General features: G+C 50.8%; 5 protein-coding genes across 5 annotated transcripts; 4 read left to right on the forward strand and 1 right to left on the reverse strand.

Annotated features, from left to right (window-relative positions):
* Positions 1–306: 306 nt before the first annotated feature.
* Positions 307–2,637, forward strand: N7468_010566 (putative NADH-ubiquinone oxidoreductase 64 kDa subunit; the record flags this gene model as incomplete). Its single annotated transcript, XM_058479861.1, has 6 exons — positions 307–1,144; positions 1,200–1,434; positions 1,490–1,541; positions 1,600–1,750; positions 1,806–2,537; positions 2,597–2,637. The coding sequence occupies 6 exons, from the start codon at positions 307–309 to the stop codon at positions 2,635–2,637; spliced, it is 2,049 nt and encodes a 682-aa protein (XP_058325384.1).
* Positions 2,638–3,401: 764 nt separating this feature from the next.
* N7468_010567 (glucose-induced degradation complex GID8) lies at positions 3,402–4,660 on the reverse strand (the record flags this gene model as incomplete). Its single annotated transcript, XM_058479862.1, has 4 exons — positions 3,402–3,584; positions 3,608–3,937; positions 4,163–4,358; positions 4,581–4,660. 4 exons carry the CDS (start codon positions 4,658–4,660, stop codon positions 3,402–3,404), a joined length of 789 nt encoding a protein of 262 aa, XP_058325385.1.
* A 368-nt stretch (positions 4,661–5,028) lies between these two features.
* Positions 5,029–6,786, forward strand: N7468_010568 (uridine kinase family protein; the record flags this gene model as incomplete). The annotated part of the gene is made up of 8 exons (XM_058479863.1): positions 5,029–5,199; positions 5,257–5,384; positions 5,447–5,591; positions 5,654–5,696; positions 5,747–5,860; positions 5,925–5,966; positions 6,017–6,152; positions 6,303–6,786. 8 exons carry the CDS (start codon positions 5,029–5,031, stop codon positions 6,784–6,786), a joined length of 1,263 nt encoding a protein of 420 aa, XP_058325386.1.
* A 288-nt stretch (positions 6,787–7,074) lies between these two features.
* N7468_010569 (pre-rRNA-processing protein ESF1) lies at positions 7,075–9,360 on the forward strand (the record flags this gene model as incomplete). Its single annotated transcript, XM_058479864.1, has 3 exons — positions 7,075–7,144; positions 7,233–7,610; positions 7,676–9,360. 3 exons carry the CDS (start codon positions 7,075–7,077, stop codon positions 9,358–9,360), a joined length of 2,133 nt encoding a protein of 710 aa, XP_058325387.1.
* Positions 9,361–10,056: 696 nt separating this feature from the next.
* N7468_010570 (uncharacterized protein) lies at positions 10,057–13,679 on the forward strand (the record flags this gene model as incomplete). The annotated part of the gene is made up of 2 exons (XM_058479865.1): positions 10,057–11,136; positions 11,223–13,679. The coding sequence occupies 2 exons, from the start codon at positions 10,057–10,059 to the stop codon at positions 13,677–13,679; spliced, it is 3,537 nt and encodes a 1,178-aa protein (XP_058325388.1).
* Positions 13,680–13,847: the final 168 nt, after the last annotated feature.

The following is a 13,847-nucleotide window of genomic DNA, read 5'->3' on the forward strand; positions in this document are numbered from 1 at the left end:
TTCGAAACGGCGAGCCTTCCCCAAATTGTACGCGGACCATCTTACATGAGATAAACCGATCGGAATGCCACACACCCGTCTTACCCGCCCGCACGTGATTCATTGTGACGTCGTAGGCGCCGGCTTGGCCATGACTGGACCTGGAGGAAACCTGGTACGCTCTGCCTCGTGGAACTTAGCAGGGGAAACGAAACCTGCCCTTTTCTCCTCCCTAGCCATTCCATTTGAGCGTGTGGTAGAGGTCCTAACCAGTTCTGCTGACCCGAGCTACTGCTGATCTACACGGCTCGAGCTTCTTATCCCATCATGAGCGCGGCCGTGGCCCTGGGCCGATCGACTGGCCCGGCCCTACGGTCAATTGGAACACTGTCAGCTCGACTGAACGCGTCTAGAGCTTCACAGGCCACACGAGTGCCCCAGTTGCGCCAATTGAATACCTCTCGCCGCCCCCTCCCGCGCCGAGTGCTCGGCTCAGCTCCCAATGCCCAACTACTCCAGATCCGCCTCCAGTCTGATGCTACACCTGGGAGAGATGCAGCGGCCAAAAATGGAGCAGCGCCCAAGGGCTCCGTTCTCATGAACTTGGCTCGAAAGACTGTCGCATGGTGTGGTATCATGGTTATTGGTACAACACTTGCCGTTGCGACCTTCTTTATCTACGACGCTACTACGTACCGCGAAACTCCCACTGCTATGGATATCCCTGTTTCGGAATTGGCACTCAATCCTCGCCGCGGAGGCCCGAAGAATCTGCCCATTGCGGATTATCTGGTCAGTGACTATGATTCGGAAGAAATGCTGGCGCAGAAGGACAAGCCTCGCTTGGTGATTCTGGGTACTGGATGGGGTAGCATTGCACTGCTGAAGAGCCTCCACCCTGGCGATTACCATGTAACAGTGGTTTCTCCCACGAACTACTTCTTGTTCACTCCCATGCTGCCCTCGGCTACTGTCGGTACTTTGGGCTTGAGGTCTTTGGTGGAGCCCGTTCGTCGGATCGTTGATCGCGTTCATGGCCATTTCTTGAAGGCTTCGGCCACGGATGTCGAGTTTTCTGAGAAGCTTGTTGAGGTCTCGCAGATTGACAAGGATGGTAACCGAAAGGACTTCTATCTGCCTTACGATAAATTGGTCATTGGCGTTGGTATGTTCAACATCAGTGGGCCAGGAAACCTAATATTAACATCTATGGAATCCAGGTTGTGTAACGAACCCTCACGGAGTCAAAGGTCTGGAGCACTGCAACTTCTTGAAGACCATCGACGATGCTCGCCAGATCAAGAACAAGGTTCTGGAAAATATGGAGCTTGCTTGTCTTCCCACCACATCTGACGAGGAGCGCAAACGGTTGCTGTCCTTTGTGGTTTGTGGTGGCGGTCCCACCGGTGTCGAATTCGCCGCCGAGTTATTCGACCTGCTTAACGAAGACCTGCTGTATTCTTTTCCCTCGGATTCTCCGCAATGAGATCTCTGTGCATATCATCCAGAGCCGTACCCATATTTTGAACACTTATGATGAGGCACTTTCCAAGTTCGCTGAGGTATGTCAAGAAGCTCACCTAGGTCTCTTTAAGCGATCACAATACTAAAAAATCCTAGGGCCGTTTTGCTCGCGACGGTGTCGAAGTCTTGACAAACGCGCGTGTTAAGGAGGTAAAGGACGACCGCGTTCTTTTCAGCCAAATCGAGGATGGCAAGGAGATCGTCAAGGAGATTCCTACAGGCTTCTGCCTGTGGTCAACTGGAGTTGGTAAGCTTTCACCTTATCACCACGATTACCGACCTTTGACTGACTTGATCACCAGCCCGCGCTGAGATCTGTGAAACCCTTTCCAAGAAGCTCGAAGGACAGAACAATCGTCACGCATTGGAAACAGACTCGCACCTCCGTGTTATTGGTGCCCCTCTGGGTGACGTCTACGCTGTGGGCGACTGCTCCACCGTGCAAAACAACATCGCCGAAAATATCATTCAATTCCTGCGTACAATCGCTTGGGAGAAGGGCAAGGATCCCACTAAGGTCCATCTTACCTTCGCTGAATGGCGTGACGTTGCCCACCGAGTGAAGACGCGTTTCCCACAGGCCGCGAACCATCTTCGACGCTTGGATCGTCTCTTCGAGCAATATGACAAGGACCACTCCGGCACTCTGGACTACGGCGAGCTCAGAGAGCTTCTGCACCAAATCGACACTAAACTGACTTCGCTCCCTGCAACCGCCCAGCGCGCTAACCAGCAAGGCGTGTACCTCGGTCACAAGTTGACCAAGATTGCCGCTGCCTTGCCCGGTCTTCGCGCCAACGAGATCGACTATGGTGACCTCGATGAGGCTGTTTACCGTGCATTCAAGTACACGCATCTGGGCAGCTTGGCGTACATCAGTAACGCCGCTATCTTTGACTTCGGCGGGTTGAGCTTCAGCGGTGGTGTTATTGCCATGTACCTCTGGCGCAGTATCTATTTTGCGGAGAGCGTCAGTTTCCGCACTCGGTGTATGTTAGCGATGGACTGGGCGAAGCGCGCTCTTTTCGGAAGAGGTACGTATAAAATCTTTGCTCTATCCGTATTTCAACATACGCTGCTGTTGAATACTAAGCTAACTCCTTCTCACTTGCAACAGATCTGATGAGCTTTTAAACATATTTCGGCTGAACTAGCTCATAATCTTCATTCGATATCTGAACCATGCGAGATACCGGCGAGTTTACCATAGATTATTCTTTTCATCATCCTTATGTCTAGCAAGCTTGCGCACCTATCTTCCTTTGCTGATCAGGGAGCTTTGCAGTTGGTGGTTTGCTTTGTAATAATCTGATCGGTCGCTGGGGTACGCCCAAGCAGTTTCTTCCTTTTCCTTTAATTGCGCATTTCTTCCTGCCTGGTTATGTAGCTTCAAAGTTTCATGCACAATGCATATACTCGTACGGCTATTGACGCGCGGGCCCCATAAAGCGAATCAAATCCTCGATGGCCTGCTACTACTATTTAACTAATACTCTCGGTATGACTAGCATGAAGCTGCGCCTGAAACGTTGAACTTGAATTTGACGGTGTCTGGTTCGCGTGATGGGTTGATATGCTGAATACTGGATGTCCAGAGTCTGCAAAATTTTCCGCTTATAGGAGCTTGAAACCCAAAAGGCACCTGCTTTACTGGAATAACCCGGTTCCCACTTTTGGAGCGAGAATCGAATTTTCGAAACTGACGGTTATTGATGAACAGGTGTCTACACCGAAGAAAAAAATTGGTATGTATTCATGATTGTCACAGGTACCTGAAAACCCTGCCAAAGAGAACCCCATGATTGTGCACCATAGCGCCATGCTAATAAGTCGACAAAAGTAAGAGAATATGAGACCGCGTCAGACCAAAGGTGAATCTGCAATGTGTTTACACAAGCTCAAGCGACCATGGGATCCAAATCTCCATTGTTAGCCATGACACTATCACCCGTACCATTGTGACTAGGGCGCCGACGGGTATCATTAGTGTTCGGGCGGTCATCGCTGCTATCATGATTGGTACCGATGAGACCGATGTCTAGCTTCTCCGGAATATCCTTCTTGGCTTCACGGGCCTTGGCCTGGCGAAAGTCCGCAGCTTGACAAGGTTGCGCAGGCAGGCTTCCTTGCGGGCTCCTTGGCTTTGGAGGATGGCTTCGTTGACTTGCGCTGCGATGTCTTTACGAAGGCTGGGGTCTAAGAGGGAGGCAAGGGAAGGGGAGAGATTATCACTGGGAAAGATGAGAAGCGCCAGGGTTCGCTCAAGGTCCTCCAGGAACTGGGGGTTGGTGGGGGCTCGCGGTGCTAGTTGGGCAGTTGCAAATTCTAGAGCTGGACTGATGTCTCCGTCCGGTGTAGAGGTGCACGTGCGGATTAGTTCAATGAGCTGCAGACGCAGCAGAGCGAAATGAAGAGAAGGATTCTCATCTAGAACCTGTCAAATCTGTCAGCACCGGCACAACGAATTTGAACGAGTGCTGCCAAGGCAAATATTGTTTTTGAATTACTGCTGCTCATACTGAGGACTGAAGATGTTTGACTATCCGCAACTCCCCGAAGGGTGTACTAGGAGTGGTGCATGAAACTGGTACTAATCATAGCAGAGGCGGAAAAGGGGGAATGCTGTGGAGGGGGGGTGTATCATGCAGAGCAATCTTACCTGAGGATTCAACTCATTGATCTTCTCAATTCCCAGTTGGATGTTCCCCGAATGAATCGCAGTTCGAATCCCGACTCGTTCCTGAATGGTGTCGAGGTCGGTCCGGATCTGGATGTTGGCCTCTACCGCAAATTTCTTGGCTGCAGCGGGGTATCCGTTGGTAATGAGGTAGTCCATAACCAAGTGGTTGATATCACTAGGCTTGAATATTAGCACAAATTGTCCCAAGGCCAAAGATTTTGTCCCGATAAATATCAGAAAGTGAATAGAGAATCAGATAGACAAGTTAACATTTTCTCTTCAAGAGTTTTCAGAGAGATTCCCAACTTGATTTTGAAATGCATCATCTCATGGAGCCAAGAGCTCTCTAGTGTGGGGTTTGGGGAACGCCGGCAGGGGAGGATTAGCTTCGACTCACGTTTTGGAGGGCTTGACCTCGTCGACCTTTCGCTCGAACTGATGCCAGGTCGGCGTGGCCGTCGAGGGAGTGCGAGACATCTGCGCAGTGTTAAAAGCTAAGCTTGGGGTTGTTCACACGCCGAGAGGCATACGATATGAGCCGACGACATTCAGGCCGGTGGTGCCAAGCTTCGCAATCACAAGCTAGGATGTCAAATGTACAGGGCGACCCGAGAGTAAGCTGCCATGGAGAGAAGACAGAACGCTGGGGGTTGAATCAGGAAGGGAAACCCTGGTTGGAGAAGAAGGAAAAACCGAAGCACAGAAAACGGAAAAGAAAACATGGCGGGTTATGTCAGCAGCGAAGCGAAGGTCACGCGCTAAGCCCGATCTGATCGAGGGCAGAGAGATATGATACACATCTCCACCTGGGATGTGAAAGGGACGGTGGAGGTTCCTCTGAGATAATGGAGTCCATTTCACCATTCTATTCCCTTACTCAAGGAGCCAAATACTCTCCGCCATGGCAGGATCTCAGTATTATAGGGATTGCTGGCAGTTCTGGCTCCGGTAAGACCTCGGTAGCAATGGAGATCGTCCGGTCCCTCAATTTGCCCTGGGTGGTGATTCTGGTCATGGTAGTGTCCATATAATCATCTCGACGTGTGTCGTTTGTGCTCTAATGCTTGTGAAAGGATTCTTTTTACAAGTCGCTATCGCCCGAGGAGCATCGCAAGGCTCATGCGAATGAGTATGATTTCGACAGCCCAGAATCAATCGACTTTGATCTTTTGGTGGAAACTCTGCGGACGCTGAAAAAGGGGTATGATGTCTTATTGTCAATGTATAATTAGCATGGGAGATACTAACATGATGTGCTCCCAGCAAGAGAGCCCAGATCCCGGTATATTCTTTTGCCGACCATCAACGCCAGCCCCAGACAACCACTTTATACTCACCACGGGTCATTATCCTCGAGGGCATCTTGGCCCTGCATGATCCAAGAATCGCAGAAATGTTAGATGTCAAGGTAAAGTGTAAATGCTAAGCGCTTGCTATTCTTTTCGCAGACGGCTGTTAACATGTGGTTAGATTTTCGTCGAGGCCGACATGGACGTTTGTTTAGGCCGCAGAGGTAGTCCGCCTTCATCTCTATACGTCATTTTCTTACTAACAAAGAAAAAGTACTGAGGGATGTTCGCGAACGAGGTCGAGATATCGACGGTATCATCAAGCAGTGGTTCACCTATGTGAAACCTTCTTTCACGAGATTCGTCGATCCTCAGCGTGGGGTCTCTGGTAAGCTTCTTGAATCGCCTGGTTCTGAATCCACCATGCATGGGCAATTTCTGATCAAGTAAAGATATTATCATCCCGAGAGGAATTGAGAATAAGACAGCCATCGGTAAGCACTGATCTACCAAGGCTTCTGACTAGCCATACTAAATCTCGAAGACATGGTCGTCAAGCATATCCAACGGAAATTGCAAGAGAAGTCGGAACACCACACGGAGGAGTTACGAAAATTGGGACTCATCGCTGCAGACGTTGAACTCCCTCGCAACGTCCACGTCTTGCCGTCAACACCGCAGTTCCTGGAATGAACACAATTCTACAAGATCCTGCGACTGAGCACGTTGATTTCGTCTTTTACTTCGATAGACTTTCCTCTATCCTCATTGAAAGGTATTACAGTCTAAGTTTCTTTAATACCAAGCACATGCTAATAACAGTTCTCCAGAGCCCTTGACATGACTCTTTACATTCCGGCTGAGGTAGAGACTCCCCAAGGCAACAAATATAATGGCTTGAATCCCAAGGGTATTGTATCGGCTGTTGCAATCTTGCGGGGTGGTTCTTGTCTTGAAACCGCTTTGAAACGCACCATCCCCGACTGCATAACTGGCCGCATGTTGATCCAGACTGATGAGGTTAGCCAAGAGCCAGGCCTTCATTACATCAAATTGCCACCTCAGATTGGGGAGCATGCCTCTGTAATGCTTCTGGACCCCCAGATGTCCAGCGGTGGTGCCGCACTAATGGCGGTTCGCGTACTTATCGACCATGGCGTCAGCGAAGAGAAGATCGTTTTTGTGACTTGCGCTGCCGGAGAAGGAGGCTTGAAGCGATTGACTACTGTTTTCCCAAAGATCAATGTAATCGTTGGTCGGATTGAAGATGAGGGCGAGCCTCGCTGGATGGAGAAGCGCTACTTTGGATGTTGAACAGCAGTATCCTGAACCTAACCCTGAAGCCAACATAAGGCAGCACATACGAATATCTTCCAAATTTACGTACGTAATAACAGTATCTCCTTTCAAGGTTTTCCAGGTTCACGCAGCCATGGAATTTCCCCTTTTAGGCTAGAAGGCACGTGTTGGTCCACCGCCCCGAAATACGGGCAGAAAAAAAGAAATTTGTCCGCAGAATCGAAGTTCAACCCGACCACGGTCGCTCTCTAGTTATCTTGTTTCTACCAATCCTAGGTGAATTGCCGTCACTTGAGGGTCACAATGGCAGGCCAAGACAAGAAAGGCTCGAAAAAGGCCCGGGGCTCCAAGGCTGGAGCCGCACCGGTAATCAGTAAGTTATTATCAGGCGTCTGTCCTGCGAAATTAACAGGCTACCAAAGCAAGCACTAGAGATAAATATTAACATGACTTTGAAATAGCCGATCCCAGATTTTCCAACATCCAGTCCGACCCTCGTTATCGATTGCCCAGCAAACGTCAGACCCATGTGAAACTTGACAAGCGCTTTGCGCACATGCTCGATGACAAGGACTTCTCTCGCAATGCCGCTGTGGATCGTTATGGACGCAAATTGGCTCGTGATGACACGAAGCAACAATTGAAAAAATTCTATCGCCTTGAGGAAGATGAGGAAGACGACGAAGACAATGAAGAGGACGGTGAAGCCTCTGGCGATGACGTTAGCATTGACGATGATGAGGAGGTGCAAAAAGAACTGAAGCGGATTGATGCGCGTGACTATGACCCTGCTCGCGATGGAGGATTCTCAGAATCTTCTTCTGAAGAAGAAAGCTCCAGTGAAGAGGAGGAAGAGGAAGAAGGAGAGGATGATCAAGAACTCGACTTCCCCGACAAACAACAGTCCAACGTTCCTTTAAAGGAGACGTCACGACTCGCATAGCTATCGTGAACTTAGACTGGGATAACATTCGGGCAGAAGATCTCATGGCTGTCTTCTCGAGCTTCGTCCCTACGGGTGGCCGTGTACTCAATGTTGCAGTGTACCCAAGTGAGTTTGGAAAAGAGAGGATGGAGCGAGAAGAAGTCGAGGGCCCTCCAAAAGAGATCTTCGCATCTAAGAATCGGAAGGACGAAGAAGACGAAGAGCTCGACTCCGACGAAGAGGAAGAAGCCATCAAAAAGTCTATGCTCAAGGCCGACGAGGGCGAAGAGTTTGACTCTACACAGTTGCGGCGGTACCAATTGGAAAGGCTACGTTACTATTATGCAATTCTCACATTCTCGTCTGAAGATGTTGCTAAGCATGTTTATGACCTTGTCGACGGTGCCGAGTACCTATCCAGCGCCAACTTCTTTGATCTTCGTTTTGTACCTGACGGTACTGATTTTGATGACGACAAACCACGAGACACTTGCAGTCGAATCCCTGACAACTACAAGCCCAATGAATTCGTCACCGATGCTTTGCAGCACAGTAAGGTCAAGTTGACCTGGGATGCGGACGACAAATCCCGCAAAGAGGCACAGGCCCGAGCATTCAGGGGCTCACGGCAAGAAATTGAAGAGAACGACTTGAAGGCCTACCTGGGCAGTGATAGCTCTGAGAGCGAAGACGAAGAAGATGGCGGCGTGGAGGTGGTGGACAGTACTACAAACGAAGGCACAAGCACCAAGCTCTCGAAGCGGGAAGCCGAACGACAGCGCATGCGTGAATTACTCGGCTTGAGTGCGGAGCCCGCTGCCTCCACCAAAACAAAAGGTCCTGTTGGAGAGATGGAGGTTACATTTACATCTGGCCTTGCTGGTGGTCACGGTAAAGATGGCGGTGTCTTCGAAAACGAACCACAGATTGAAGAGAGCACCATCGAAAAGTACGTGCGCAAGGAACGTGAGCGCAAGAAACGACGGAAGGAAAAGCAGAAGGGTGTGCAGAATGACGGGTCCAAAAACGATGCCGAGACCACAAAGATCGGTGATGACGATAAACCCGCTACGACAGAAACTGTCGAGGGAGAGGAAGATCTCGGATTCAACGACCCGTTCTTTGATGACCCAGATGGCAAGGCTACTGCTGCAGCGCGTCGCAAGGAAGAGAAACGCAAGAAGCGCGCCGAGCGCGCTGCTGAGGAAGAGGCTTCTGCTGCCCAGCGTGCTGAGCTCGAACTCTTGATGGTCGACGACAAGAAGGCTGGCATTAAACATTTCGACATGACCGAAATTGAGAAAGCTGAGAAGCAAGCCCGGCGGAAGGGCAAGGGCAAGGGCAAGGGCAAGGATAAAACCAAGGATGTGGCTGTCACAGATGACTTTCAGATGGATGTCAGTGACCCACGTTTTGCTCGTCTTTTTGAAAGCCACGAATATGCTATCGACCCAACCAACCCCCGGTTCAAAGCTACTTCCGGCATGAAAGCCCTACTCGACGAGGGGCGTAAGCGCCGACGAACCCGCGATGATGGTGAGACTGAGGTTGGCCCCGACAGTCACAATCAGGAACGTAAAAAGAAGCAGAAAAATTCATCCAAGGATTCCCCGTCGGACGATCTGAAGCTTCTGGTGGACAAGGTTAAAAAACGACAGTCTTAAGGCAAAGGCAGATACTGTATACATATATCTTCGTTGAATTATGCTAGCGATACAAATGATGAGCCATATGATTCCTGTCACTGGCAACTGGGTCAAACCCCTAAAAGATCATCCGATATAATCACCTTGTAGGGCTCTTACTGAGTCGAAGTTGGCGTAACCACAAGTGCGCTGCAGTGACACAGTGAGGCTGAGATCATGTGGTGGCTCCGTTGGCGTGCCTTCACCGCCTCTTCTGACGAACCCGGACCTCCACTTTGTAGGACCTAATGTCCTTCGCTCTGGATCCCCAATCCCTTTCTTTCGAAAACCATTCCCACCCCTCCAAGCGCCGTTCTTGAGCCTGTTTAAAACCTCCCCCAACTGAATCATCCCCTGTGATTCCTTGTGGGGTACTGTGGGATCCCAATTCCCAATTGTGTCTCTCTAGGCGCCCCACCTATCCTGCAGCCCATCCCACTTTCCACAACTCCCCTCCGTTAAACCCGTCCTCGTCACTCAACCTCTTTCTCCTTTCCCTGAGGATGGTCCCATTGAAGCGGAACAAGCAATGGGTAGATACAGTCTAGGGCCATCTAGCTGTATTGTACCCATAGTTCAACTGTACTTGTCGACCAGCCTATTTTTGTTTCCCTGCGTTTTGAAATACCCCGGTACATTCCTCGCGGGATAGACGGTTCCGCTACGATCTTCAGAATGTTAGGTCGACTTTTGAGTACAGCGGCTTCCAGCCTGAACCCCGCTGCCTACTCATCTCGGAACCAGGGCACCCCTCTCGAATCTGTGACCGAGGAGGAGCATACGTCTGGCCTTCTCTTCCCCGATGCCAGCCTCCTCCGCCGTTCAAATACCCATGCATACCCGTTACAAACCACCTTTAATTCCCCTAATGCCTCCATAGCTGGGGCATACGACGACCGTGGGGGGCTTGAGTTGGACGCAAATAAAGACTTCCGCGTGGTCGTGGCTCAAAATGCTCTTGGTGATCGAGATGCTTGTATTTTGCTCGACACTCGTTCCTCCGCCGAGTCAACCCCTACTGGCCTCGGGATCGATCCACAGGGCTTGGAGCCTTCTGGTACTCGACATGCACGAACCGTTTCCAGCCTCTCGCGTAACCCGCGGCGAAACCTTCTCACCCAGTCCTCTGTTGTTGAATCCAGCCCCCTTTCAGCAACTGCAGATCCACGCAGATCAACACCGGCCAGTCCTGGCGCCTTCTCACGAGCACGAGGCCGCAGCTCTACCCTAGCACAAGGGGGTGGGCCACATGACTCTGCCCATTCACGTTATGGAGTTGACTCTAATGACATCGGCCTTCTTAATTGTATTTTCGGAAGTGCCGCCTTCAGCTATCGTGGCTCGTCAACAAAGATGCATATTATATCCGCCGATGATGAGCCACAAACTATAGCAAGTGCCTCCTCTCCTGCTGGCCGCAGTCCGCTTGCTCGTGCCTACACCGCTGGCGATTCTTCGAATAATTTTGGGACATCTAGAGGACGGGACAAGCCGCCATCGAAAGTTACAGTTCTTTTGACTCGCATGTTCAGTGTTAACCTTCCAGAGGGCCCTGAAGCATCTGCTGATAAGACTGAATACGCAAATGCTTTATACCACCAAGAGTCTTTACCTGAAATGGGATTTCCCTTCCCAGATGTCTCAAAGCGGAAGAAGATTAAGGAGAAGAAAACGCCCATGTACGCTGTGGCTATCACGGTCCAGATTCCTTTGATTGCTCGCAACACTCCTCGTCCAGTCTCGCGCTTCAGCACGGTGGGTGCAGATTCCCCCCGTCCAGGCCTGTCCAGTTCTTTGGACTCTGACTATCGATGGCCCGGCGGCTTTCTCTTCGATGATAGCTTATCATCGGCATCCCCCCTGCAAGCTTGGATGAACGTCTAGACCTCCTTGTCGACCACTGGGATGTCATCACAAGAACCCTTTCTCACCTCGAGCGACTGGCTCGTAATGAGATTATCTTCCTACTGAGAAAGGTTGATTCGTACTCTGGGCCTCACCCAAAGCCCGCGAAGCCTCCAAATATGCAGCGGACCAACCAGACCATTGTTCATCTGCCTGCAAATGTCTTGTCTTTGAATACCAAACTCACTGAGGAAGCGCTTCGTAGCAGCCGACGAATCAGCTTGGCTCTCCAAACGCCATATGTTGTCACTGGACAGAGTCGCTGGGGGGTGTGGCGAGAAGAAGGTCGCTTTATTGTTCGGGGCCTTGGTGACAAAGAACAGAATTTTTTCTTCTTAGTACTGCTCACAGCCTTTCTTGGAAATCACACGGAGTGGCTCAATGTCCTTGGACCGGAATGGTACCGGCGACGTCACAATCAGCAGCAGAAAGCTCAGCAAGATACTGAACCTACCCTCACGAACCGCACAGTTGTTGTCTGTCCGGACAAAATGACTGCCCGTCGATTGATTTTCCTGCTTTCTGCGTTTCTCCCATCTAAACAACGAATCGAACCGCTACCTTCACCCCTTCGACCTGGCACTTCAACATCCGTACGGGGCGTCTCCCAAAGCCCACCAACCGTTCCAGTACTTCGGCAAGAGTCTCTAAGACGAGCCATCGAGCGCCGTGCGCGTGCTCAACGCATGGAGTCCAGCAACTCACACCGACGCTCAACTAGTGTTTCATCACAAGAAACTACCCACCGGTCATCTGATGCTCTTGATCAATTACCATCTGGGGAGTTCACTTCGGCCCGTAGAGGATCCGATGCTCGCTCAATCAAGACTTTGAGTGCTACAATACAGCCACGAGACTCCCGAGCGAATGCAACAAGTGGCGCAACTACTTCCATGACGACTCAGAGCAGCACCGTTCCTGTTCCACACTTTACTTCGCAGCAAAGTCGATCCAGTCAAGGTGGATCTGATGGTAGTGGAGTAGATGGGAGCGAGAGTCTAGCATCGGAAACGCTGCTCAAAAATCTTCAAAGAAGTGACAGCTCTATCTCAGCCACTAATGGAAGCCTTCCATCAGCGGGAGGTCGATGGAGTGGCATATTTTCAGGATTTTGGAATCCTCGTCAGGAGTTCCCCAATGACAATGCAATGTACCCGTCTTCAGATGCACGCAAGCGGTCGGTTTCCACAATCGCTGGCCCGCCTGTGCGTGGTCCTCCTACTTTGAGACAGATGGTAAAAGAAGCCACTGAAGACGAACAAGAGAGTCCACATGGTGCACCAAGCGGGAAAATTTCGATCCCCAGTGCGACTAATGCTGCACCTGACAGCCCGCAAGACGACTCTACGGAACCCTCATCTCTCACAAGCCAGATTCGCGAATCACCTCTAAAGCTGTCTGTTAGAGCAGATGAGGGTGTGGTAGATGTGGATGTTCCGTTGCCTGGCTTTCTTTCCCTTTCCTCCTCGGGCGATTCAACCGTCGCTTCGCCCAAAAAGACCAGAACCTCGGTCACAAGTATTGATGCCATGGCATCAACGCACAGCAGCGGCTCTGGATTCTATGGTGCTACCAAAGATAATGATAGCCCGAGCAGCCACGTTGCTGGATGGTTGAAGAACTTCCACGAAGACTTCTCATTGCAGGCAGTTCGGCCATACGAAGCCCTTGAAAAAGATATCAAGCGTGCCATGTCCGCCGAGCCTACCCCTTACATTACTACCACCCCTGATGCAGAAGGCTCTGAGAGATGGGTGGATATTGCAACCACCTTGATCGCAGACACAAGGACTTCTACTGTCAAGCGTCTCCGTTTGAAGCGCAAAGTTATTATTGGTCATCATGGTGGACTGAATCAATCTCCTCCATCACCTGGTGGCCCGTTGAACAACACTCGTCGGTCCAGTGAAACGCGCTCACCAAGCATCACTCAATTATTCCTCGGAAGTGGGAGGTCTTCTGAAGCTCCCCCAGCCGAAGACAGCTTTTCGCATGCCGTTGAAGAAAAGTTTATCGAGGAGCCTGTGATGGACCTCGACGGGATCCTTGTTGATGCCGTTGAGCGAGTCTTGGGACAAAGTGGCCATTCATCTCTCGCTCATTCACGTGCTCCATCCCCCACACGAAATCGGAAGGCGGAAGACAAAGGACAGACCACTCCTCGAGGAGAAGACCCCCCTTCTATTGAAGTCCCCCGCGCTGAGTGCCGCAAAATGGTACTTGGTGCTCTTGAAGAAGTCGTACGCAGTGTCACCGCAGAGCACTGTCGCGAAGATGTTGACAGCGAAGCCGGGCTGGCTGATAGAGAGCGTAGGAGGGCAATGGCTGGTGCTGACAACACTCTGCGACAAGGCATCCGCAAGTGGCTTCTTGATGTCGAGGAGGCCTGGTGATGTATTGGTTTCTTTTGTCGTGTGGTGGCAGAAAGCACACGCCTGGAACCGTAATTCCTTGCTTAGCTTCGCTGCAATCTTGTCTTTTTCGCATTGCATACCTTTCACCCGCCCCGATGCATGTTGGATCAGCTACTAGCAGAAGTCTTCTGATTCCATTTTGCTTGC

This window comes from Penicillium chermesinum (genome assembly GCF_028974085.1).
Source record: "Penicillium chermesinum strain IBT 19713 chromosome Unknown utg000009l:1.0-952002.0:1.0-954369.0, whole genome shotgun sequence".
Classification (NCBI taxonomy): Eukaryota; Fungi; Ascomycota; class Eurotiomycetes; order Eurotiales; family Aspergillaceae; genus Penicillium; species Penicillium chermesinum.